This window comes from Cebus imitator, unplaced genomic scaffold, assembly GCF_001604975.1.
Source record: "Cebus imitator isolate Cc_AM_T3 unplaced genomic scaffold, Cebus_imitator-1.0 Scaffold178, whole genome shotgun sequence".
In the NCBI taxonomy this organism is placed as follows: domain Eukaryota; kingdom Metazoa; phylum Chordata; class Mammalia; order Primates; family Cebidae; genus Cebus; species Cebus imitator.
In genome coordinates this window covers 3,782,986-3,809,547 of record NW_016107493.1, presented here as the reverse complement: position 1 = coordinate 3,809,547, position 26,562 = coordinate 3,782,986, and the positions used below count along the sequence as shown (strand labels likewise).

Below are 26,562 nucleotides of genomic sequence, written 5' to 3'. Positions count from 1 at the left end.
AGGGAGGGAGGGAAAGAAAGAAAGAAAGAAAAGAAAAGAAAAGAAAGAAAGAAAGAAAGAAAGAAAGAAAGAAAGAAAGAAAGCAACAAAACTTTTATGAAAAATCCTAAGAGAATGTCTTTATGATACTGGAGTAGACAAAAACTCAAAAAGGCCCCAAAAAGTGCTGACCGTAAGGGAAAGAAATCATCAACAGGACCATTTGACCATTAAGAGCTGCTGTTCAGGAAAATGATACAATTAAGAGAGTGAAGAGGCCAGCTAGAGAATAGGGGAGGAAATGCTATGATAGGGAGCAATCACCCACATGTGTTGGCAAGTGAAAAGGGGGTGTGTCAGAACAGCATGGATCCAACGATGAACAGATACAGATAAAAAGAGCGACCACTAGAAATCACACAATGTGTCTTCTCTGTATCTCAGCTCTTTAATATCATAGACCAATAGTGCCAAAGTGAAAACCCTTTCAGTGATTTTCTGAAGGAAAATTTGCATCTCGTTTTAAGGTGGGTGTAAGGCCGGACGCCTCATCTGGAGCCTGGACAGCCACCCAGCTCTGCACCCAGCACCCAGCTTTGCACCCAGCACCCAGCTCTGCACTCAGCACCCAGTTCTGCACTCAGCACCCAGCTCTGCACTCACCACCCAGTTGTGCACCCAGCCCTCCAATCGGGGAATTCCGGCTGGTGCAACCCTAACCAAATCTTGCACCAAAAAACCCGCCCAACAACCAATAGCAGCCCAGCCCGTCCCAATCCCGCTCCCCCAGAGCCAATCAGAGCGCCCTGCTGTTGCTCATTACTCATAGCCACAAAAACCCAAGCCCCAGGAAGTCAGCACGACTTCTCTGGCCCCCTTCCCCAGACCATAGAACGTCGCCGGGGAGCTGAATAAACTGGCATTTAATTTTCCTATACTGGCCTCAGTTTCCTCATTTTAAACTCAGCAATAACCCTTACAGTGGGTATTAACTAAAAGTCTCAGGCTAAAAATCTAAACAGATGATGTTGCTACTGAAAACCTAAACAGATGATATCGCCTCCACTGTCAGCTGCATTCCCACCTCATCTGGTCGGACATTCACTCAGCACTCCAGGTGGATGCTCAGCAAAGCACCCTTTGCGGGGGGCCTTCCTGCAACCAGCAACACTCAAGGACCCCAGCACTCGATCCACCCACAGGGCGTGGCTTTTCAGAATTTTCTTGTCCTACTCCCTATTATATTGTTCTGGATATCTTTATATGCTTAATTACCGAAATGGTAGAAAGAGACAGATTTTTTTTTTTTTTTTTTGAGACGGAGTTTCGCTCTTGTTACCCAGGCTGGAGTGCAATGGCGCGATCTCGGCTCACCGCAACCTCCGCCTCCCGGGTTCAGGCAATTCTCCTGCCTCAGCCTCCTGAGTAGCTGGGATTACAGGCACGCGCCACCATGCCTAGCTAATTTTTTGTATTTTTAGTAGAGACGGGGTTTCACCATGTTGACCAGGATGGTCTCTTGACCTCGTGATCCACCCCCCTCGGCCTCCCACAGTGCTGGGATTACAGGCTTGAGTCACCGCGCCCGGCCAAGACAGATATTTAAATACCATACTAAGGAAGTGGAATGTTTGAGCCTCAAAAGTGAAGGCTGTCATTCATTAAGATGTGCTGACCAGACACCAGTGACTCACACCTGTAATCCCAGCAATTTGGGAGGCCAAAGCAGGAAAATCGCTTGAGACCAGGAGTCCAAGACCAGCCTGGCCAACATAGTGAGACCCCCATCTCTACTAAAAATACAAAAATTAGCCAGGAATGGTGGCATGTGCCTGTAGTCCCAGCTACTTGAGAGGCTGAGGCAGGAGAATCACTTGAACCTGGGAGGCAGAGGTTGCAGTGAGCCGAGATCACGCCACAGAGTGAGGCTCTATCTCGAAAAAATAAATTAATTTAAAAAAAAAAAAAAAAAGGTTGTGCTAATGAGGATTCTCAGATAAATCAAGCAACCCCTAGGGAAATGTGGAGCTAAGGGTCAAGGTCAGAGCCAGAAGGCAGGAGCCTTCAGCCTGGACCCAGTGGGCTCTCAGTAGGTTCCAGAAGCAACCTGTAATTCATATACATGCATTTAAAAGAAAAGTCTCATCCTGATGTCCCAATGGCCACCAGACATCCTCAATAGCCTAGACAACTTTAGAATCAAATTGATTTCTTCCTAAAATTATTTATTTATTTTGAGATGGAGTCTCACTTTGTTGCCCAGGCTAGAGTATAGTGGCACAATCTCAGCTCACTGTAACCTCCACCCCCCAGGGTTCAAGTGATCCTCCTGCCTCAGCCTCTCAAGTAGCTGTGATTACAGGCGCCCGCCACCTCGCCCAGCTAATTTTTGTATTTTTAGTACAGATAAGGTTTCACCATCTTGGCCAGTCTGGTCTTGAACTCCTGACCTTATGATTCACCCACCTCAGTCTCCCAAAGTGCTGGGATTACTGGCGTGAGTCACCAGGCCCTGCCAGTGTCTAACCAAATCTTACCCAAGGGCAATTGCAGCTCCTTTCTTTCTCCTTCCCCGCCAACCCCAACAAAAAAAGTTGCAGAAAACAATTAAGGTCATTTTACTAGCATTCCAGTTGACAAGATGTCTGGAATTTCTGCAGCCAGAACAGACTCTTAGCAAACTGGTCTGGGAGGGTTTGTATCTCAGCAGGACATGCAGCTCACATTTTTTCAAAGCTGCAGGACAGAGCCTGGTGTGGAATGGTGAGAACACAGGCTGGCGAGTCAGGTAGCTGAACTGGGGGTGAGGCTGGCCGATTCAGCTCTCAGTCCAATTTCCACATTTCCAAATGTGGGAAATTAGATGAAGATGTCTAAGAACACTTTCCATCCAAGCATTTGATGGCTGCATGATAATATGTTTTTTTCATTCAAGTTCTTGTCTTGTTATTCTTCTGCAATTCTAGTGCTTGTGGGGGTGGGGATTGCACTTCCAGTTCTGAGACATGATAGCATAGATTCACTTTTCCCTGCATCTCCCCTCTAAGTACACCTAAATACCCTGGGAATAAATCAACAGACAATTACACAACAACCCTGAGCGGGGGGAAGTAGAGGCAGACTGGCTGGGGACCCAGAGGCAGGAACGACACACTGTTTTGTTCCTGGACTATCTTTTTATTCCCACACATGCCAGACTGAAAACTAAAGAAGCCTGCAATCCAGAACTGCCAACAGGCCTAAATTAAAAAGAACAAATAAAGAAAAGCAACAAAAAGAAAACCCTGCTCTCTCTGGCCAAAGAACCAGGAAAGGGCAGCCAATCGGAAAAACCAGCAGGGAGATAGATGCCCATGATTCACACATGGGCAAGGACAGTTGACCTGGTCTGTAGCAGCGGGGATAGCAAGAGCTGCCTGGGACCCATGCCTCACTCCAAACCCAGAGCCGTGGCAGGCCACCCTGGTGGTCCCCTGGGTCCATGATGAGGAAGCAGGAATAGCAGATTATAAGGTTACAACCAGACTCAGATTTCTAGGTTTGTTCGTGCCACTCCGGATGGTTATCAAGTCCAGTTAAACCTCCGCGTGGCCAGACGCAGCAGCTCCCCATGTAATCCCAGCCCTTTGGGAGGCCGAGGTGGGCAGATCACATGAGGTCAGGAGTTCCAGACCAGCCTGGCCAACATGATGAAACCCTGTCTCTACTAAAAACACAAAAATTAGCCAGGTGTGGTGCTGGGCATCTGTAATCCCAGCTATTCAGGAGGCTGAGGCACAAGAATCACTTGAACCTGGGAGGCAGAGGTAGCAGTGAGATCGAGCCACTGCACTCCAACTTGGGTGACAGAGCGAGACTCTGTTTCAAAAAACACACAAAAACAGAAAACCTTCTTGTGAGGTCAGGTCAATCAATCGGTGACACAATTCAGATCTTAGATGTTGGATTCCCGGGGATGGAATGCATCTGATAATGGCCCCAGATTTGTGGCTCAAGACAAGCCACACATCAATGGGCCCAAGCATGTGGCAAGTATGATGGATGCCCTGTGCTCTCTATCGCCCCCAAGGGTCAGGGGTGGTTGAGTGTTTTAGTAGACAATTGAAGGACAGGGTTAAGTGATTGAAGGGAGAGCATAAAATAACCTTGGCATGGACTACGCGTCTCAGGGGAACAGTCTGGGGTCCCAGTGCAGCAATTCCTCAAAGGGGCAGTTATCATTTGCACTGCATATTTGACTGGAGAACCTACAAGGGCCACCACCCCAAATCCCCTTCAATTCCTTTCTAAAGATTCAGATAGGTGAGAGATTAGAATAGGTGTTAAATAACAAGACGTGAGAGACAGTAGCCCTCTTCATCAGTTATCTCTTTGGTGCTGAGCATGGGGGGCTTTTTTGCCTGCAAAAAATAATCACTATCAACTTGAGGCTTCTAATTCAATGTTTTCCATAAGGTGGCTTTGTGGTCTTGCCTGGTTAATCTCAAGAGATAGATATCAGTGTATAGAAAAGAAACTTTTTTTTTTTTTTTGAGACGGAGTCTTGCTTATTTCTTTTATAAAAAGCATGCCTATAGCAATTGCGTTCATTATTACTGGGATTAAAAAAAGCATGCCTGGCCAGGCACAGTGGCTCACACCTATAATCCCAGCACTGGGAGGCTGAGGCAGGTGAATCACTTGAGGTCAGGAGTTTAAGTCCAGGCCAGCCAACATGGTGAAACCCCATCCCTAGTAAAAAAAAAAAAAAAAAAAAAATTGGCCAGGTGTGGCAATGGGCACCTGTAATCCCAGTTACTTGGGAGGCTGAGCTTGGAGAATTGCTGGAACCTGGGAGGAGGAGGTTGTAGTGAGCCAAGATTGTGCCACTGCACAGCAGCCTGAGCAACAAAGGGAAACTCTGTCTCAAAAAAAAAAAAAAAAAAATCATGCCTTCACTTGCCTTCCTCCTACCAATGTAGCATTCACATATGGGGCATTAATCAGAGATTTCCCCCTGAAGACCAAAACAGCCTCTTTTGTTGAGCATATTGCAGTATACCATGGAAGACAGGAACTCAAAAACTAGGCAGACCTTTGTTACTTGTGGTTACTGCCAAGTGACATTACCAACTCTCTGTTCAAAGATGGACTCCAGGCTGGGCGCAATGACTCACGCCTGTAATCCCAGCACTTTGGGAGCCCGAGGTAGGCGGGTCACAGGATCAGGAGTTCAAGACCAGCCTGGCCAACATGGTGAAACCCCATCTTTACTAAAAATACAAAAATTAACCGGACATAGTGGCAGGCACCTGTAATTCCAGCTACTCGGGAGGCCGATGCAGGAGAATGGTTTGAACCCAAAGGGCGGAGGTTGCAGTGATCCAAGATCACACCATTGCACTCCAGCCTGGGAGACAAGAGTGAAACTCCATCTCAAAAAAAAGATGGACTTCAGACAATTACCACTGTTGGGTCATTTAACTAGAAAACACTGTGCACAACCTTTCTTTGACTCTCACTGAGATCATGAATGCTGCTGCTTCAGCTTGGGAAGCACAATGGACAAGCCATAATTCCTTAGCCTAACTAGTGTTGAATAAGTACATAGTCCTTGATGCCCTGCTGGCCAAGCAAAGGTCCGTGCAACTGGAAACACTTCATGTTGCACTTTGATCAGTGAGACTGGCAAAGTAAAACAGTTCATTGTCAGGCTTAGGAAAAAAAGCCTCTCTCTCTACAGCAGATTCAATCCATTCGGGTCCATGATGGGGTAGGCTATGTTTCTCGCTCGGGCTCAGAAAAATCAGTGGATGGAGTTGAGGAATTAATTGGGCTCCAGACCAAAATCCTATGTACTATCGTCTGTCAGGCTCAACCATAGGCAATTACAAAGGCTTTACCTGGCGGACCAAACAGGAGTTGCTGCCCCTTGCCCCCCACCCCAGCAACAGAATTGAACAGACTTGGGGGTGCATAATCCCTGTGTGGCAGGCCCTTGAGGGAGCTGCAGTCAGGACTCAGCCCATCGCCTCCTGTATACCTCAGAAAGGCCATGATGTTATGCACATTCAACTAACTTACCAAATCACCTAACTAGTTAAATTGTCCAGGCCCTCCAAAACAGTGTGGAGCAATACATTAGTAATGACGTTATCACGCTCCTGAGTTTAATGAGAAGCCTTCCAAAATTTCCTAATTAATATAATTTTTGATTTGGGCTTCTAGTAGATATTTTTACCAAGTTAGGGACTTTTCCTTACCTATTAGGTTGCTGGCATTTGATAAAAATCAGAAACAGGCATTGGGGCCAGTGGCTCACGCCTGTAATCCCAGCACTTTGGGAGGCCGAGGTGGTGGATCACAGGTCAGGATTTTGAGACCAGCCTGGCCAAGATGGTGAAACCCTATCTCTACTAAAAATACAAAAATTAGCTGGATGTGGTGGCGTGCACCTGTAATCCCAGCTACTCAGGAGGCTGAGTCAGGAGAATCCCTTGAGCTCAGGGGCATAAATTGCAGTGACCCAAGATAGCACCACTGCACTCTAGCCTAGGAAACAGAGCAAGACTCAATCTCAAAAAAAAAAAAAAAAAAAAGAAATGTCAGGATCTTTTGAGATAATTAAAGGATTATTCTGTCTAAGTTTCTTAAAAGTAAATTATTTACATTATGCTTGTGGATTCAAGGCTACGTGCACCTTGCAAAGTCAGCTGGGAAATTTTTCTTCTATATCCCATACCTGCCTCAATAACAGAAATTTGCTTGTATATAAGTTGACTGTTCATTGCTTTTTATTAAATGGAAATTAGGTATTGGCCTTTTTATATATAGGAATCCTTTTCTATTGCTTTATCAATTTTATTTTATTGTGGTAAGAATATTTAAGTGAGCTCTACCCTCTTAGCAAAATTTTAAGTGCACAATACAGTATTGTTGAATTGTACAATGTTGTGCAGCAGATCTCTAGAACTTACTCATCTTGCTTAACTAAAACTGTATGCTTGTCGACAGGAAACTCCTCATTTCCACCCTCCCTAACCCCTGGAAACCACCATTCCACTCTTTGATTATATAAATTTTGACTACTTTAGATACCACATGTAAGTGAAATCACGCAGTATTTGTCTTTCGGTGACTGGCTTATTTCACTTAGCATAATGTCTTCAAGATTCATCCATGTTGTCACATATTATAGAATTTCCCTCTTTTATAAGGCTGAATAATATTCCATTGTATGTGAATACCACCTTTTCTTTCCCCATTCATGTGTCAGTGGATATTTAGGTTGTTTCCACATCTTGGCTACTGTAAATAATGCTGCTATGACCATAAGAGTGTAACATACTTAGAAATCAGGAAGTAGGATGCTTCTAGCTTTGTTCTTCATCAAGACTAATTTAGCTATTTGTGGTCCTTTTTATACTTTAGTGGTTTTTTCTGTTAAATGAAAAAATCTATTGGGATTTTGATAGGGATCACACAAAATCTGTAGATTACTTTAAGTAGTATATGCAATAGAGTGATGTGTTTCCCCTAAAACTCATATGTTGAAACCTAATCCCCAGTGTGTTGGTATTTGGAGGTGGGACCTTTGAGAGGTGATTAGGTCATGAAGATAGAGCACTTATGATTGGGACTAGTGCCTTATAAAAGAAATCCCATAGAGCTCCGCTCGATCACCCTAATTCCATGAGGACACATAGAGAAGATGGCCATTTACGAACCAAGAAGTGGCCTCTCACCAGACACTGAATCTACTAGCTCCTTGATCTTAAACTTCCTAGCATCCAAACCTGTGAAAAATGAATTTCTGTGTTTTGTAAGCCACCTAATCTATGGTATTCTGTTTTAGGAGGCTGAATGGACTAACGCACTGTATATGCATGAATTAATTTCTGAGCTCTCTCTTCTCTTCTGATGGCCTATGTGTTTGTCTTTATGCTATTCCTGTGCTGTTCCGATTACTACAGCTTTGTAATGTATTTGAAACATTTTATGAATTCCATATATGAAAAGCTTACAACTAACCTGATACTCAACAGTGAAAATTTTCTTATATATGATCTTGATGATGTTGAGACTCATTCTATTCCTAGTTTGTTGAAAGTTTTTCTCACAAAAGGGTATTGAATTTTGTCAAATGCTTTCTTTGCATCTATTGAGATGATCAAGCGATCATCAGGGATATTGACCTGCAGTTTTCTTTTCTTGTGGTGTCTTTGTCTGGCTTTGGTATCAGGATAATGTTGGCTGATAAAATGAATTTGGAAGTGTGCCCTCTTCTTCAGTTTTTAAGAATAGCTAAGAGGAACTGATGTTAATTCTTCTTGAGATGTTTGAGATAATTCACATGTGAAGCCATCTAGTCCTGGACTTCTTCATTTTGGGAATGTTTTTGATTGTTGATCAAACCTCCACATTAGTTATAAGTCTGTTCAGACTTTCTATTTCTTCATGATTCAGTAATGGAAAGTTGGAAGGTTTTAGGAATTTATTAATTTCTTCTAGATTATCCAGTTTGTTGGCATAGAATTGTTCATTGTAGTCTCGTTATTCTTTTTATTTTTGTGGCATCAGTTGTAATGCCTCCTTTTTCATTTATGATATTGTTTATTTGAGTCTACTCTCTTTCTTACTTAGTCTAAGGATTTGTTGATTTTATCTTTTCAAAAAACCAATTCTTTTGTTATTCTTTTAAAATTTTTGTTGATTTTTTCCTATTGCTTTTCTATTCTCTATTTTCTTAGTCTCTAATCCTTGCTATTTTCTTCTACTAATTTTGGGCGTAGTTCCTCTTCTTCCTCTTTTTCTTCCCTCTCCTTGAGGTACAAAGTCAGGCTGTTTACTTGAGATCTTTCTTCTTTTTCACTGCAGATGTTTATTGCAATAAAGTCTCTCTTAGTACTGCTTTTGCTTCGAACTGCTTTTATCCTGTAAGTTTGGGTGTGTTGTGTCTTTCTTTTCATTTGTCTCAACATGTTTCTTAATTTCTTTTTTGATTTTTTGGGCCTAATTGTTGTTCAAGAGTGTGTTGTTTCATTTCCGCATATTTGTGAACTTTCTATTTTTCCTTCTGCCACTGATTTTTAGTTTCATTCCATTAAGGTCAGAAAAGATATGTGGTATAATTTCAATCTCTTGAATTTACAAAGACTTGTTTTGTGACCCAGCACATGATCTACCTTGGAGAAAGTTCCATGCACACTGGAGGAGAATGTGCATTCTGCTGCTGTATGATGGAACATTCTGCATATTTCTGTTTGATCCATTTGGTCTCTAATGTTGTTTAAGTCCCCTGCTTCCGTACTGATCTTCTGTCTCAATGTTCTGTCCATTATTTAAAGTACAGTGTTGAAGTCTCCTACTATTTTTGTATGGCTTGCTATTTCTCCCTTCAGTTCTGTCATTGTTTCATATATTTAGGTGTTCTGATATTGAATGCATATATTTGTAATTGTTATATCTTCATGGTGGATTGATGCTTTTTTCATTATGTAATGTACTTTAATGTCCCTTGTGACAGTTTTTTACTTAAAGTCGATTCTGCCTGATATGAATAGAGCCACTCCTGCTCTCTCTGGAATGCCTCGTTTCATCCCTGACAGGAGACATCATAGTTCAGCTCTTCTAAAGGGGAATGATTCTAATGTTTCTGTGGGTAGGGGGAAAAGGAAAAGACAGAAAAATAACAGAATATGTGAGATAGTAAATGGGAGTTAAGAATTCTTTTCTGTCCTTGCAGACCATGGGCCCCTGAAGGAGAAGAGTGTTCTGGCCAAATCTGCATGCATACACACAGTTCCATCTGCCTGGCTTATGAGGCATTCACACCTAGGCCTTACCTCCCACATCTTAAAAATGAGCTTATCTGAGTAACATGAGTGCTTCAAAAATCTCTATGAACTAATTTGAGGGGGAAGGGGCTGAGGTAACTAGAAGGGATCATAAGTCCCCCAAATGCTCTGAAACTAGGGTGTTGCTGGTATTAGAAAGTGGGGCAAAAGACAGCCAGATCTCAGGGACTTGTTTTCACTTATGAATAGACAAATGCTGTCCCAGCTTGCATCAGAAGCCACCAGGGACAATATCAAAAGGTTCACTATCACGCCGGGGACGGTGGCTCACGCCTGTAATCCCAGCACTTTGGGAGGCTGATGCAGGTGAATCACGAGGTCAGAACACCAAGACCACCCTGGCCAACATGGTGAAACCCTGTCTCTACTAAAAAATACAAAATAAATTAGCCAGGCATGGTGGCGCTGGCCTGTAATCACAGCTTCTCAGGAGGCTACAGCAGGAGAATCACTTGAGCCCGAGAGGGGAAGGTTGCAGTGAGCCGAGATCACCACTGCACTCCAGCCTGGGCGGTAGAGCAAGACTCTGTCTCAAAAAAAAGTTTCACGATTACGCTGCAGTGTGAGCTTCCAGAGGGCAAGCTCCGGGAGGAACCGGGTAAGGATTGCTAACCACCCGAGATGCCTCAACAGAGAGGAGCTCCTTGCTTGAAAAGGGACAAAACTGTCAAACTGGAGGGGAAGGAAACTGAAAGAAGTAACCACTAAGGAAAAGCAACATGAACCCAAAGCACAATCAATCCAAGGTACCTGAGAATTCAGGAGAAAACAAATTAGAAAAGTAAACTAATATGTGTCTATGTAACTCCTTAAAAGGTTTGTTATGAACCAAAAAGTAAAAATCAAATCAGCCAACAACAGCCAAAAAAAAAAAANTGTCTATGTAACTCCTTAAAAGGTTTGTTATGAACAAAAAAAAAAAAAACAAAAAAAAAAAAAAAAAAAAAAAAAAAAAAAAAAAAACCTAGAAATTAGATGGTCTATCTCAGAACTATCCAATAGTTGAAGACAAATGCATTTCAAAAAAGAATGGAAAAGGCTGGGTGTGGTGTCTCACACTTCTAATACCAGCACTTTAGAAGCCCAAAGTGGGAGGATTACTTGAAGCCAAGAGTTTGAGACCAGTCTAGCCAACTAGTGAAACCCCATCTCTACTAAAAATACAAAAAATTAGCTGTGCCTACGGTCCCAGCTACTCAGGAGGCTGAGGCAGGAGAATTGCTTGAACACGGGAGGCAGAAGTTACAGTGAGCCGAGATTGCACCACTGCACTCCAGCCTGAATGACAGAGTGAGACTCTGAAAAAAAAAAGGAAGGAAAGAAGAAGGAAGGAAGGAAGGAAGGAAGGAAGGAAGGAAGGAAGGAAGGAAGGAAGGAAGGAGGAAGGAAGGAAAGGGAAAAAGAAAAGTAAGGAAAATAAATGTTTCAGTGTTTCATTGTTTCCAGCGCTGGGGTGGGAGTGGATATTCTCTGAAATTATCCTGTAGATAACCTTTAGGAAATGTTAATGACATCCCATATATTCTAGGCATATTTCCTCAAACAGAGCAAGTTACCCACTTGCTCCACAAGACGCCCCAAGCCTTCTCAAGGCTCTTCTGGGTCCTCTGGATTTCAGCTCAGCCTTAGTTTCCTGACAACATCATGTTGTTCCCTCATACTTTTCTCTTTTGCCTCCCTTCTTGTTTGTTGCCCCCACTTGGAATACTCTTGCCTCCTTGATATCTCCAAAATGTGAATCCACACACTGTCCACTTCCTCCAGAAAGTCCACCCTGACTGCTCCCACCTAGTATATCTCTTCCGTTCACGTCCTTCTTGCACATTCAGTCAGAAACCTACAGCTGCTCTCCATTTGCCAACAGATTGTTCTCAAAGTTTGTATCAAGGTTGTTTGATGAGATTGCAAAATGCCACTTCCCATTTTTCCCCTGGCTGGCTTTTTAACCCATCATGCCTGACATCTAAACCTACTGCTTGATCACTACACAAGGCTGCCCACAGACTGCGCTGGTTCAGAGACCAAAGACTACTATGCTCAATGTTAATTCCTGTCTCTCTGGGCCAGGATGAAGCCAAAAGACACAGAGCCATCCATTGATGCACAAGGAAATGAATGACTTTAGAAACCAGCATGCTTTCTTGCAGGGAGTGTATGCAAGCAAGAATAAAGCTGTCTACGTATCAAAATGATTCACCAAGCTGTACATTTATAACTTGTGGATTCTTCAATATTTATGTAATGTTTTGATACAAATTTTACACCAGGAAAACCAACATGACTCATTCTTGTCTTCTAATTTTCTATTTTTCCTCCTGGACCTACCTTGCTAAATGTTTTCTTTTCTTTTTCTTTTTCTTTTTTTTTTTTTTTAACTCTGAAGATCTTCTGAAAAGATGTTTTCATAAAGATAGAGAAAAGGGCCTGGGCAAGGCAGCTCACACCTATAATCCCAGCACTTTGGGAAGCTGAGGCAGACAGACCACTTGAGGTCAAAAGTTCAAGACCAGCCTGACCAACATGTTGAAACTCCGTCTCTACTAAAAATACAAAAATTAGCTGGGTATGGTGGTGGGTGCCTGAAATCCCAGCTACTCAGGAGGCTGAGATGAGATAATCACTTTAACCTGGGAGGCAGAGGTTGCAGTGAGCCAAGATTGTGCCACTGCATTCCAGCCTGGGCAACAGAGCAAGACTCTGTCTCCAAAAAAAAAAAAAAAAAGAGAGAGAGAGAGAGAAAGAAAAGGATCATACTAGGGAAAAGGAACAAACACAGACACACTGAAAAGAATCCAAATGGTTAAGAATATGACAAAGAGAATCAGAGACCATGAAAATTTAATTCAGGGGCATGGGGGTAGAAATAACTTGACGCAGCTTTTCGACTAACTTTATTCTTCAGTTGAAAACTTCAGTCTGCCCAGGCAGTGGCTTACGCCTGACATCTCAGCACTTTGGGCAGCTGAGGCTGATGGGTAGCTTGAGCCCAGGAGTTCAAGACAAGCCTGGGAAACATGATGAAACCCCATCTTTACAAAATATGCAAAAATTAGCCAGGTGTGGAGGTGCACGCCTGTAGTCCAGCTACTCAGGAGTGGGGAGCAGAGGTGGGAGAATCACTTGAGCCTGGGAGGTCGAGTCTGCAGTGGTGCAAGATTGCCGTGAGCCCAGATCGCACCATTGCACTTCAGCCTGGGCGACAGAGCCAAACTCTGTCTCTAAAAAACAGAAAAAGAAAAATTATGCCACACCATTCTTCCTGTTTGTTTTGTATTGTTATATACTTAAATTCAGAGGGAAGAATGTGCCCTGGAAACGATCTAGGTGAGCCTTCAGGATCTGCTGATTGTCTTTATTCCCTCGCCTCTACTCCCCACATGGCATCACTGGCTTCCTGATAGACGTACCTTACAGAATGGAAGTTCAGTTGCTGTTTTTAGTATCTTTGTCATGTGAAGAAAGCTTTGGGGTTGTTGAAAAAGCCAAGGCCCCACAATGTAATTTAGGCTCATTGCAAATAGACATTTCTTCCCCCTAAATTCCCTTATGTTGTCAAGTAATTAAAACTCAGAGTTTGCCATGAGTGTCTTCATTCTGCTCCTATTTGCTTGCATTTATTAACCGAATATTCTAGGTCATTATATGTTTCAAAATGGTCTCAATTAATTCGGAAAAAAAGAAACCCTGCTGTTTGGGTCTAAGGCCTCTCTGCCAGAGTGCATGCTTCTGTGCCCCCTTACCAAACAAGGAGCAGCTCCTTGACCTCTCCTGAGCCTCAGCTCCCCATCCATCTGCCTTCCCCAGTATGGGATGCTTCAGTCATGTCAGACACAAGGAATTCGGGCTGTATCTCTGCCTCTCTCCTATACACAACAGACAATTAAATCTTGAGGACCTCACTCAAAATTTTGATCATTAAAATGCTTTTCTGAGACCAGATGTGGTGGTTCACACCTGTAATCCTAGCACTTTAGGAGGCCGAAGAGGGTGGATTGCCTGAGCTCAGAAGTTCAAGACCAGCCTGGGCAACATGATGAAACCCCATCTCTTTCAAAAATACCGAAAATTAGCCGGTCGTGCTGGCATGCACTCGGGGTCCCAGCTACTCGGGTGGCTGAAGTGACAGGATCACTTAAGCCCGGGAGGCAAAGGTTGCAGTGAGCCAAGATCACGCCACTGCACTCCAACCTGGGTGACAGAGTGAGACCGTGTCTCAAAATAATAATAATAATAATTTTGAAATGCCAAAAAGCATAATAACAAATACAAAATTCAGCAGCAATCTTTTTACCCACAGGCATATCCATGTGTGTGTTTGTGCGTGTGTGTGTAAACACGATTTGATTAGATGTGTGGAGTTTTGTGTCACCTTTCTCCCTTTCACCTAGCCTCATTTTCCTCCACCCTCCTTTGAAGACTATCCCTCCATTTACCCACTTTGCCAGCTCCTTTCTTCTCACCTGCCTGAGTCCCATCTGCTTGCCTGGATTGGGAGACTTTTTAATAGAATTTTCATGTCTGCTTGCTGTCCTCTGGTGGGTTTATTAGGGCTTATCACAAACATTGTGGAATTCACTCTGGCAATGACCACTAACATAAAATACCGATGGTTCTTGGGTGTAACTCGTAGATCTTTGACTTCAGGGAGTCAGAAATTTGTTATTGGCTTAGACAACAGAAAAGTGTCTGGAAAATCCCCAAATATTTGGAAACAAAATAACACACTTCTAAATAGCCCCTGGGTCAAAAAAGAAATCAAAAGGAAACTATGCAATATTTGAATTGCATTAAAATCAGAACAAAATATCAAAATGCTCGGGATGCTGCTAAAGCAAGGCTAGGGGGAAATTTACAGAACTAAATGCCTCAAAGGAGCAGGGGTGGGAGGGGCAGGAGGACAGGATTCAAGAGGGCATGAGAAATATTTTGGAGTTGATATATATGTGCACTATCCTGACTGCAGTGATAGTTCCACCCACATGTATACAGTCACACATCACTTAATGAAGGGCACAAGTTCTGAGAAATGCATCGTCGGTGATTTCGTCATTATGCCAACATCACAGAGTGTACTACGCAAACCTAGATGGTATCACCTCTACACACCTAGGCTGTATGGTCTAGACTATTACTCATAAGATGCAAACCTACAGAGCATGTTACCGTATTGAATATTATAGGCAACTGTAACACAATGGTAAGTATTTGCATATCTAAATATGTCTAAACATAGAAATGGTACAGTAAAAATACAGTATTATAATCTTATGAGATTGCTATCATATATTGGTCTGTCATTGATATGGCACATGAATACATATATGAGTGTGTTTATATGCCTGTCATATATGTGTCACATATATGTCAAAATTTATCAAATTACATACTTCATGTGCCATTTGTTGTATATCAGTCATATCTCATTAAAGCTGTTTTAAACAGCATGCGGGTGCACTATTCGGCAGTACAACTCAAGTGTAACTACTAAGAGAATACTAAAAGCATGTATAATTAACAATTTAATAAAGGGGTAAGATGAACTTTCTAAATAAAATTACTTAATTCATCTAAAAGAAATCAAGAAAGTAGAGAAAAATGAACTGATGTGACAAATAGAAAACAACTGGAAAGACAGATTTCAGCCCAATTATATTGGTAATTACATTAAATGAAAATAAACTAAATACTATAATTTTGAGAAAACTTTCCAGAGTATATTTTTCTATAAGAAAAGAAAAACCTGAACAATACACCACTTACAGCAGACATAATTCAAGTATAAGAACATCTAAACACTGAAAGTATAAGGATGGAAAAAGATGTACCAACTGATATCATTATTCTAACATCACATAAGGCAGACGTAAAGGAAAAAGCCAAATTTAAAATGAGAAATTGACAATCCACAGTCAGTGTAAGATATTTATGTTGCTTTCTCAATAATGGGTAAGAAAGACAGACAAGCAGTAGAGTTATACAAGATTTGAACAACACAATTAACCTTGACCTAAATAACATAAAATCAATTGTTAGTGCCTTTCTTTCCTTTTTCATAAAGTCGCCATCATAGTGATTTCTGCATGTGAAGGTTATTTTGAGAATAAAACGATTTAATACATGTAAACTCTTAGAACATCTCCCGGCATGCAGAGTAAATACATAAGTAGGAATTTAACCAAGAAGTAAAATCATAAGTATATTGCTTTTATATAGTAGTTATATAAAAATATGAAATTAGCCAGGCATGGTAGCTCATGCCTGTGAGCTCCCAGCTCTTTGGGAGGCTGAGGTGGGCAGATCACTTGGGGCCAGAAGTTCAAGTCCAGCCTGGCCAACATGGTGAGATCCCCATCTCTACTAAAAATACAAAAAAAAATTAGCCAGGTGTGGAGGCAGGGGCCTTCCCAGCTACTCAGGAGGCTGAGATGGGAATCACTTGAACCCGGGAGGTGGAAGTTGTGGCGAGACGAGATTGCACCACTGCATTCCAGCCTGGGCAACAGGGCGAGACTCTGCCTCAAAAAAAAAAAAAAAGTAGAATTAAATAACAGAAGAGACAGTTTTAAATGTTCAAAATGGGACCACAGGGAGAGGAACTGGAAGTGGGGAGCAGTGAGATCTCCCACTGGTGAATGAATGCTGCTGTCTCTTTCTCTTTCCCAGTCAGGAGTCTCAGGTAATACCTATTCCTTATGCCAACTAGGAAATCACTGACTTCCTGCCAACCGTTCATAGTCGGCTCCATTCCCTTTCCAAGGCTCCCAGATAGAAAAGCACATGTGCAGTGAGACTCAGATATCAAAGCGCTCCTTTATATTATCCTAAAAATAACTGATCTCTAACCCAGGCTCATTTCAGAATTTTCCCTAAACAGCCTGAGCTTCTGTAGTTGAATCAGCAGCTGGGCACCTCAGATGCTATCTCTCAGAGCATACTGGCCTTCAGCGTAAATGGCACCAAATTGCCCACTTCAGTCATTCGTAAATGACATTGACAATGTTTGTCATATTCCTTATCGCTGGTTCTTTAATTTACTATATTTTTAACTGGCTGCCTTTACTGAAATAAAAATTTGCATGAACAAACTTTTTTAAAAGGACATTTTATATCACTACCACAAATGGAAAAACATTGCATTTGCCACAAAAGAGAAACCGTAAAACTAAATAACATGAGAATGTAACACCATTACTAAATTCCAGCTAGACACTATTACCTACTCTATTGTCAATAAGGGAAAAATGCATGTTTCGAGACATGATAAGGTATATTAGTACTGGCCAGATGTGGTAGTTCAAGCCTGTAATCCTAGCACTTAGGAGGCCAAGGTGGGCGGATCACTTGAAGTCAGGAGTTAGAGACCAGCTTGGCCATTATGGTGAAACCCCTTCTCTACTAAAAATACAAAATATTAGCTGGGCATGATGGTGCACACCTGTAACCCCAGCTACTCAGGAGGCTGAGGCAGGAGAATCACTTGAACCAGGGAGGCGGAGGTTGCAGTGAGCCGAGGTCATGCCACCGCACTCCAGCCTGGGCAACAGAGCGAGACTCTGTCTCAAAAAAAAAGATATATTAGTACTGACAGTGGTTTTTTTCCTTGATGTAAGGGAATTGTGAAGAATAACTTTGCACTATGTGTGCCATTGTCATTTAGTGCGTAATGTCTGCGTGCCACCAGTATCCCCTGCGGCTCCTCCACAGTTGTAGGGTCCCTCACTATAAGAAGGCAACGCATTTGAGCTCAGAGTTCAGGTCTCTAAACCTTGTCTAAATCTTTCCGCCGTCCACTCATACCAGTCTACAGGGAACAATAATGGATTAACAACCAAAGAGAGGGCAGGTAGATCCCAGCTGGCACTGGCTCCAAGCCGCCCACTGGTGTCTAGACAGAGCACGGTAATAGTGCTCATCACTTCTCTTTTCCCCAAAGGTCCTCTGGAAATTCCAGGCTTACCTCAATATTCCCAGGATTCAAGTGGCCAGCTCGAGGGCTCAGTTTGCCAAGGTCCAACCTCACACGCCCTGAAAGTGGACACACCCAGGGGCTGCTCCTGGAAGGAAGGAGAAAAGACGGTGAGTAGAAGCCAATGTCAGCCTCTCTGGCTGGGCCCTCCTTCTCCTCATGACTTGACCAGCAGCCCATAGCCTCTGGGCAAGAAACTAAAGTCATTGTGAGCCCGCAGGGTCAGACTTCTAGAAGCAGCCAGCTGAGGGAAAGGGCCTGTCTTTTACTCTCTGAAAAGCAGTCTGGAGAGGTAGAACCAACCTGGACTTCCGTATCAGACAGATCTGGATTCAAATCCCGGCTCTGCCTCTCACTTGCTGAGGACTGTAAACACTTTCTTTTGCTTCACTCAGCCTCCATCTTTTCACGTGGAAAAGATAAGGTTGCTGTGGGGAGTGAGTAAAGCAATATATGTAGTGCTTTAGCTCACAGACAGTGATGCTTTGTAAATGCTAATTCTCTTGCCCGCTGGTACTATAGTCCTCAGGCAGCCTCCAGTCACCTTCTTCTGAAGCTGTTGGCTGGGCACGGACAGGCAGGAAGCTCAGAGCGAATAACCAGCCTTCCAACCAGCTCAGACACAAGGTGAAACAGAAACTAGCAGCACAGAGCACATGACTTACCTCCTCCAAACCTTTGCTCCGGTCACTGCCACTCCCCAGAGAACACCCTCCCCGTCTCCTCCCACCCACGGTGGAGGGTGCTCACATTCTCCACCGTTTATCAGGCACTTCTTACTGTCTGACACTGTAGGTTGTCGTTTATTAACTAGTTTAGTTTCTTCTTTGAAAAATAAGTTTTAAAAAAAATACCCTAACCATACACACAAAGCAGTAGTTGTGTCTTTTTGAAGGACTGAATTTTTACAAAGTGAAAACCCCTCCCATGGCCCCTTCAATGCTTCCTTGCAATCACTGTTGTTGACATTTTGATTCTTTCAGACTTTTTTCCTAGACTTATAAAGCCATAGCAATTCTTGCTCTGCCACTTACTAGCTGTGTGACCTTGGGCAAGTTACTTAATGTCTCAGTGCCTTCCTTGGCTCATTCATAAAGTAGCTATAATGATTCCTGCATGTGAAGGTTATTATGAGAACCAAATGAGTTAATATAAGCAAAATACTTAGAACAGATCCTGTAATGCAGAGTAAAGGTATAAATACATAATAAGTAGGAACAAATATTGTGTATATATAGATACATAGGTAGATACACAAATACATACACACACACATATCACATATACCATTTTATTTACAAAAGCAGGGTGAGTATACTATGCCAGTATCAATCATTGTGTTGCATCTCAGCTCCAAATTCACCCTGTCCTGCTTGGTGACACCAAGCTACATCCCATGAAAAGATCTCCTTTTCCAGCCGGCACAATTTTAGGCTTTGTCAGCAGAGGGCGCCAGAGGCATTGCAAGGCCTAGCAAAGGCCTGGGTTTCTCTTCCGGGTTATGGTGCTTCCCTTCCTGCTGTTACTTTGTGGCTGCCAGCAGCTTGTAGAACAACACCCAGTGGTGGTCACCTTCAGGGAACTTTGGCAGCCTCCCAGCAGGCAGCTTCCTGCTCACCAGCTGGGGCTTGCCGGCTGCAGACAGCTTTAGTGCTCTTGTATCTTCAGCAGTTAGCCTTATTTTACTAGTGAGTAATTCTTCCTATTACATTTTCCCTTTCAAATTACTGGTGTGGTTTCCATCTCTAACTGGACCCTAACTTTTAGCTCATGCCTACTATCTACCGAATCGCTTGTAAAATTTATTTAACCATTCCCCTATTGAAGGGAATGTGAGTTTTATAGTTTCCAGTTTTTGGCTGTTACACACTGTGCAGTGAACATGTGTTTTCATCCGCATGACTATGTTTGAAGGTTAAGAATTCCTGGAAGATGAATTAATTACTCTGTAATAGGGTGTGCAATTAAGCCTTTGAAAAATGTTGCAAAATTGCTCTCCCTATAAGGCTGCACCAATTTATATTTCCAATGGTAGAAAAAAAGTACCTACTTCCCCTCACCCCCAGCAATCTTTTTTCTTTAACATTTGCTAATCCTAGGAGTAGTGTCACATTGTTTTAGTTTGTTTTGTGCAATTACTAAGGAGAGTAAACATTGTTTCATAACTTCATTGTCCATTTTTATTTCTTCTGTGAAACACTTGTTCATATTCCTTATTCATTTTTTAGTTGGACTGACTGTCACTTTTTTCTAATTCATATAAATTCTTCGTTGATTCATTCCTAAAAGTATGCGTAGTTTTACAAATTTTATTAAGAGCCTTCATTCTTAGTTATGTAGCAAATATTTTCCCCTGATTCATTTCATGTCTTTTTTTATGTGATAAAATATGCATAACATAAAAGTTAACATTTTCCTCATTTTAAGTGTACAGTTCAGTAACATTAAGTACATTGATATTGATATGTAACCACCGCTTCAGTCTTCATCTTCCTAACCTTCATGGTATGTCTTTAAATGCATTGTTTGTGTCTTATATTATACAAAAGTTTTACATTTTTATCTACTCGAATTTATCAACCTTTTCCTTTATGACTTCTGGCTTTTATTGAGTAAGGAACTTTTTGCTGGTGCTCTATTTTCTTTTAATACCTTTCCAGTTTTGTTTTAACGTTTGTTTCTTTAAGCTATTTGGTATTTTTGTGCTGGTGTACATAGTCTGAGGTGGGCTTCTAACTTTACTTTCTTGCAGGTGGAGACCCAATTATCCTAACACCTTTTTTCGAAAAATTCATCTTTTTGCCAGGCTGGATGGCTCACCCCTGTAATCCCAGCACTTTGGGAGGCCAAGGCAGACTGATCATGAGATCAGGAGTTCGAGACTATCCAAGCTAACACGGTGAAACCCCGTCTCTAATAAAAATACAAAAAATTAGCCAGGCATGTGATACATGCCTATAGTCTAGTCCCAGCTACTTGAGAGGCTGAGGGCAGGAGAATTGCTTGAACCCGGAAGATGGATCTTGCAGTGAGCCCAGATCGTGCCACTGCATTCCAGCCTGGTGACAGAGTGAGAGTCTGTCTCAAAAATAAATAAATAAATACACCTTTCTTGATTATTTTTATTATGTCACTTTGCCAAAAAGTAACTGTCTTCTCTCCCATAACAGATTATAATTTCTTAGAAGGGAGGGACGTTTCTTGCATCCATAAGTTTCCTCCTACCTGGCACATACAGAGCTTAGTACATGTCGGTTGGTGGTATGACTGATAGGAAGCTGAATGAGAACTAGCACATTTTTAACGAAGCAAAGCAGCAAGTATCAGAACTCGGAATCAAATAAAAGCTGTCCCCCAATTCATAAATGGATATGCTTGTGGTTTGTGTTTGCGTTTTAATTACTAAGCAATCTGGCTCATCCCTTTGTGCAAAGACCTGCCTTAGGTTACAGTGTAGGGAACCATATTAGCTTGTCCTCACACTGCTATAAAGAAATGCCTAAGACTGGATAATTTATAAAGAAAAGAGGTTTAATTGGCTCACAATTCCACAGGCTGTACAGGAAGCATAGTGGCATCTGCTTCTGGGGAAGCCTCGGAGAGCTTTTATTCGTGGCAGAAGGCAAAGCGGGAGCAGGCATCTCACATGGCAAAAGCAAGACCAGGGGAGCGGGGAGGTGCCGTGAACTTTTAAACAACCAGATCTTGTAAGAACTCTATCACAGGAACAGCACCAAAGGGATGATGCTAAACCATTTATGAAGGATCCACCCCCAGGATCCAATCACCTCCACCAGGCCCCACCCCCAACATTGGGGCTTGCAATTCGACTTATGATTGGGCAGGGACACACATCCAAACCATATCAGAAACAGAGGATAGGTAAGAGATTGTTTCTGCCCTTATGAAGTTTGCAATCCCTAAATACCCATCACTAGGGTGCTAGTTAAATCACTGATGATCCACACCTCCAGTGGAGCTGTAGCAGTTGTGAAAAGGATCAAGCAGATCTATGTATTCCGAATCAGAACCGTCTCTAAGATGTGTTAAATGAGATAACCAAGGTGCAAAACAGTCTGCTAGTGTCTGTGGGGAGAAAATGAGGGAAGGACACAGATACACATATGTTTATATAAGAATAAAATATCACTGAAAGAATATTCAAAACATTAGAAACAGTAATTATGTCCATAAAAGGAACCGAAGGCTTGGGGGACAGTGTGAAATTCCCTTTTCCCTATGGGCTGTTTTGTACTGTTTGAATTGTTTAGCCACCTGCTTGTAGTTCTATTTCTAAATCAAGAAAATGGGAGTTTTAGAAGTATGTTTGCGATGAAACGAGAGAGATAGACACATGTACATGTGAAACAGTAGTGGGGTAGAAGAATGCCAAGTTCAGAAGTCTCAACTTTGTGGCTCCAGAATCGCAAGGTGGTGCTGTACGGGGAGCTTTCATACAGGGAAGTTTCCGTCTTGCTACTGGGCGTCGTCAATCTCAGGCGATGTGGCTGGAGGGCAAGCAGAAGGGAGCCTCCGCAAAGCAAAGGAAACTGCTCCACCTGTAAGTGGGGGGTCGAGGCGTTTGCACAGAGATGGCCTTGGGCAGGGAGGCTGCTGAGATCTGAGTCTGTTCAGCACCCCACACTGTTCTCTTCCTGCCCGTGATTTCCATTGTCTTTTCTAGAAATTTCAACAACTACTGAGCACAAAGAGAAATAAAAGGGGAACTCTGAGTGATTTGTCACACGCAAGGATCTGGAGAGGCTTGACACTGCATAGCTTGTGTACAGGCAGCTGTACTTTCAATTACTGGCAGAATGATTCACATTTCTCATCAGTAATGGTGAAGTCTATTTTTTTATTTTTTTACAATCTTCAAGATAAAGCATGCCTATTTCTTACAGGCCTGGAAGTGTTGACAAAGTTGGCTTGTCGACGTTTCTAGATGGTAACTTAAGTGGAGAGGCCGTGGCTCCTAGCTCCAAGACTACTTAGCTTCTCTGGGCCTTGATTTTCTGATGTGTAAAATGAGAACTAAACACTTTTCCCTCACTCTCACCAGCATTTTTAGCAGTAGCAGGTGTCTAGACCCAAGGGCTGGAATTGTTAATTTGGCAGCAGCAAGAAGCCCCAAGCCAAAATTGGCTCACCGTTTCCCTGCAGTGTGGCCAACTGAGCATTCAGAAGGGCATGAGTGGGGATGTGAAGATTCTTACGCTCTGATCCCTTCTGCCCTAGTGGAAGGATCCTTCTCAAGTTTCTAAGGAATTTTTTCCTTTTTTTTTTTTTTTTTTTTTTTTTTTTTTTTTTTTTTTGAGAGGGAGTCTCACTCTGTTGCCCAGGCTGGAGTGTAGTGGTACTGGCACGATCTCGGCTCACTGCAACCTCCGCCTCTTGGGTTCAAGCAATTCTTGTGCCTCAGCCTCCTGAGTAGCTGAGACTACAGGCATACATTACCACGCCAAGCTAATTTTTGTATTTTTAGTAGAGACAGGGTTTCACCATGTTGGCCAGGCTGGTCTCATACTTCTGGCCTCAAGTGATCTGCCTGCTTCCACCTCCCAAAGTACTGGGATTACAGGTGCGAGCCACCATGCCCAGCCTCTAAAGATCTTTTTGAAGGTTCTGCAAATGGTGAAATAGCAGCCTGATCCAATAGAGTGCTGAGCTTCTGATTGTGCATTCTGAGTGCAGGAATGCCAGCAGCAGTTTGGACGTGGGGGGTGTCATGGTGAAGATGGATGATTCTGTAGATGAACACTTTGACTCACACTGATTTATTAGAAACCGGTTTGGGACCCTCAGAAGTGTCATAAGGCAGTTTCCCATCTGCAGCTTGCTTCCTGTTCTGGAGAATATATCCAGATCATTATTTTGCAACGGGAATTGCTCAGGGCAATAAAAAGTGAGTCAGTGCCCCTTATCCTTCCTTTGGCAACATTGATTAACTACAGCCACAGAAATAACCACCAAAGGTACAGACGGGTACTAGATTGGAAAAATATACTCTGCCCAAGAGAGCAAAACTTCCTTGCAAACCTGGCCAGGTATTCAACAAACCAATAAATCACCCAATCTGGTGACTAAATGGCATTAATCAGCATTGAGACGCAAAAAAGGATGGAAAAAAAGAGAGAGACTCCCCCATATCCAGCACTCAGTTGAAGATATAAAACATGATCAATGCATTTGAAGACCCTGTAATTCCTCCCCATTGGCATGTCCAAACCCCAGTCCCATCTGAGGCAACTACTACTCTAAACTCCTTATCACTCCCATGCATCTGTATATTTGTACAATATACATATGAATTCATAAGCAACACATAAGACTCTTATTTGTGGGGAGAAATGCCAGATATAGGTGATGGGGAGGAAGGCAGCAAATCACACTGCCATGTGTGTACCTATGCAGCAATCTTGCATGTTCTTCACGTGTACCCCAAAACCTAAAATGCAAGAAAAAAATAATAAAAATAGAAATAAAAATGAAAAAAGGATACATATTAAAAAAAACAAAAAAAGACTCTTCTTTATGTTTTTAACAGTATATAAATCTTATCATATTATATATATTATTTACTTAGCATTATGTTTCTGATACACATATTTAAACTGTATGAAATTGCCAATATTTGGTAGTTTCCAATCTAAAAGAATGGCAATTTCATGTGGTTCAACCTAAATAATTCTAGTTAATTTTGTTTCACTACTTGATAGTATTCCTTTATACAACTATACCACAATTTATCTATCTTCCTCCTAATGAATATATAGATTGTTTGGGATGCTGCTTTTTTTTTTTTCTTTGTGCCCTTACAAAAAATGCTGCTCAGAAAATGAACACTCTTCCTTATTTCCTGGTACATATCCAAGATTTCTTTTGGGGCCAGGCGTGGTGACTCACACCTCTAATTTCTTTTTTTTTAAAAAAAAAAAAAGACGTTTATTCAGCATCACGATCAGACTATTACATTTAGCAATCAACAGCATGGGTGCAAAAAAAAAAAAAGAAAAAGAAAAAAAAATCTACATTAAAACCCTTTGTTGGAATGCTTTACACTTTCCACAGAACAGAAACTAAAATAACCTGTTATACAATTAGTCACAAATACAGTCCTCGAATTTTTTGCCCATACACATGAGTATTTGTCTAAATCATGTCTTCTTTGTAGCAGCTAGGCCCTGCCACCACTGTGCTTGGCTGAGTTCACAAATCTGTTGTAACCTGTAGCTTCCCTGTCACTTCTCTGGCTCTCCTCTCCTGCTAAGCTTTGTTTCCTAATTAATTAAAATCTTCTGCCACTGCCATAGCTACTGCTGCTACTGGAACCGCCATAGCCACCTTGGTTTCATGGCTTGGCAAAGTATTGGCCACCACCACCATAGAGGCCAGAGCTTCTGCCTCCAAAGTTTCCTCCCTTCATGGGTCCAAAATTTGAAGACTGATTGTTGTAACTGCCAAAATCATTGTAGCTTCCACCACCTCCAAAATTGCCTCCATCATTACCAAATCCATTATAGCCATCCCCACTGCCACCATATCCACCACCACCATGGCTGCCACCAAAGCCACCAAGACCACTGAAGTTTCCTCCACGACCAAAGTTGTCATTCCCACCGAAACCACGTCCACGACCACCACCAAAGTTTCCAGAACCACTTCCACTTCTTTGGCTGGATGAAGCACTAGCCATCTCTTGCTTTGACAGGGCTTTCCTAACTTCACAGTTGTGGCCATTCACAGTACGGTATTTCTGAATGACAATCTTATCCACGGAGTCATGATCATCAAAGGTTACAAAGGCAAAGCCCCTTTTCTTGCCACTCCCTCTGTCAGTCATGATTTCAATCACTTCAATTTTTCCATACTGTTCAAAATAATCTCTTAGGTGATGTTCTTCAGTGTCTTCTTTAATGCCACCAACGAATATTTTTTTCACAGTTAAGTGGGCACCTGGTCTTTGAGAATCTTCTCTTGAGACAGCTCTCTTTGGTTCCACAACTCTTCCATCCACTTTGTGTGGCCTTGCATTCATGGCTGCATCCACTTCCTCTGCAGTTGCATATGTGACGAACCCAAAGCCCCTGGAGTGCTTTGTGTTTGGATCTCTCATTACCACGCAGTACCTGAGCATTCCCCACTGCTCAAAATGGCTCCTCAGGCTCTCATCAGTTGTTTCAAAGCTCAGCCCTCCAATGAAGAGCTCCTCAGCTGTTCCAGCTTTTTTGGAGACTCTGACTTAGACATGGTCGCAGGCAGAAGAGAGAATTTAACGATGCTTCTTCTGTGGCATCCACGGGCGGAAAGGACCACACCTATAATTTCAACAATTTGGGAGGCTGATGCAGGAAGATTGTTTGAGGCCGGGAGTTTAAGACCAGCCTGTACAACATGACAAGACCCTGTCTCTACAAAACAATTTTGTTAAAGTTTCTTTTAAGATATAGATCCAAAAATGGAATTGCTAGATTTTACTGTGTGCAAATTTCCAACATTTATAAATATTGCACGTTGTTCTCTAAAATGATTGTGTCCATTTACATTTCCTTGATCAATGTAATAGAGCTCCCTTTCTTCATATCGTCACCCATACTTGGTATGGACAGAGTTTTAAATGTTGATAATATGATGAGCATAAAATGGCATCTCACTGTGGCTGTTTTTCAAATTCTCTGATGACTAAAGAGAATGGTTATGTTTTCATATGTTTATTGCTCATTGGTATTTCCTTTTAATAACTGGTTTGTATTTTTTGCTCATCTTTTTTTTTTCTTTTTT

The 26,562-nt window shown here is 42.2% G+C and overlaps 2 protein-coding genes across 2 annotated transcripts in view; both read right to left on the bottom strand.

Annotated features, from left to right (window-relative positions):
- The window catches only part of CASP8 (caspase 8), a 115,372-nt gene extending 96,964 nt beyond the window's left edge, over positions 1-18,408 (bottom strand). The window contains exons 1-2 of the mRNA XM_017545292.2: positions 18,085-18,408; positions 17,773-17,869 (exon numbers count right to left, since the gene is read on the bottom strand). The gene's annotated coding sequence lies outside the window, so the exon portion shown is untranslated. The remainder of the gene's footprint in view (positions 1-17,772; positions 17,870-18,084) is intronic.
- A 6,304-nt stretch (positions 18,409-24,712) lies between these two features.
- On the bottom strand, positions 24,713-25,918 carry LOC108315753 (heterogeneous nuclear ribonucleoprotein A1-like). The gene has a single exon (XM_017545282.2). It carries the CDS (start codon positions 25,916-25,918, stop codon positions 25,133-25,135), a length of 786 nt encoding a protein of 261 aa, XP_017400771.1. The 3' UTR covers positions 24,713-25,132.
- Between the last annotated feature and the right edge of the window lie 644 nt (positions 25,919-26,562).

Bases quoted from the DNA above. Each gene is read 5' to 3' on its own strand.
- LOC108315753 (XM_017545282.2), bottom strand. From the start codon at position 25,918: ATGCTCAGGTACTGCGTGGTAATGAGAGATCCAAACACAAAGCACTCC.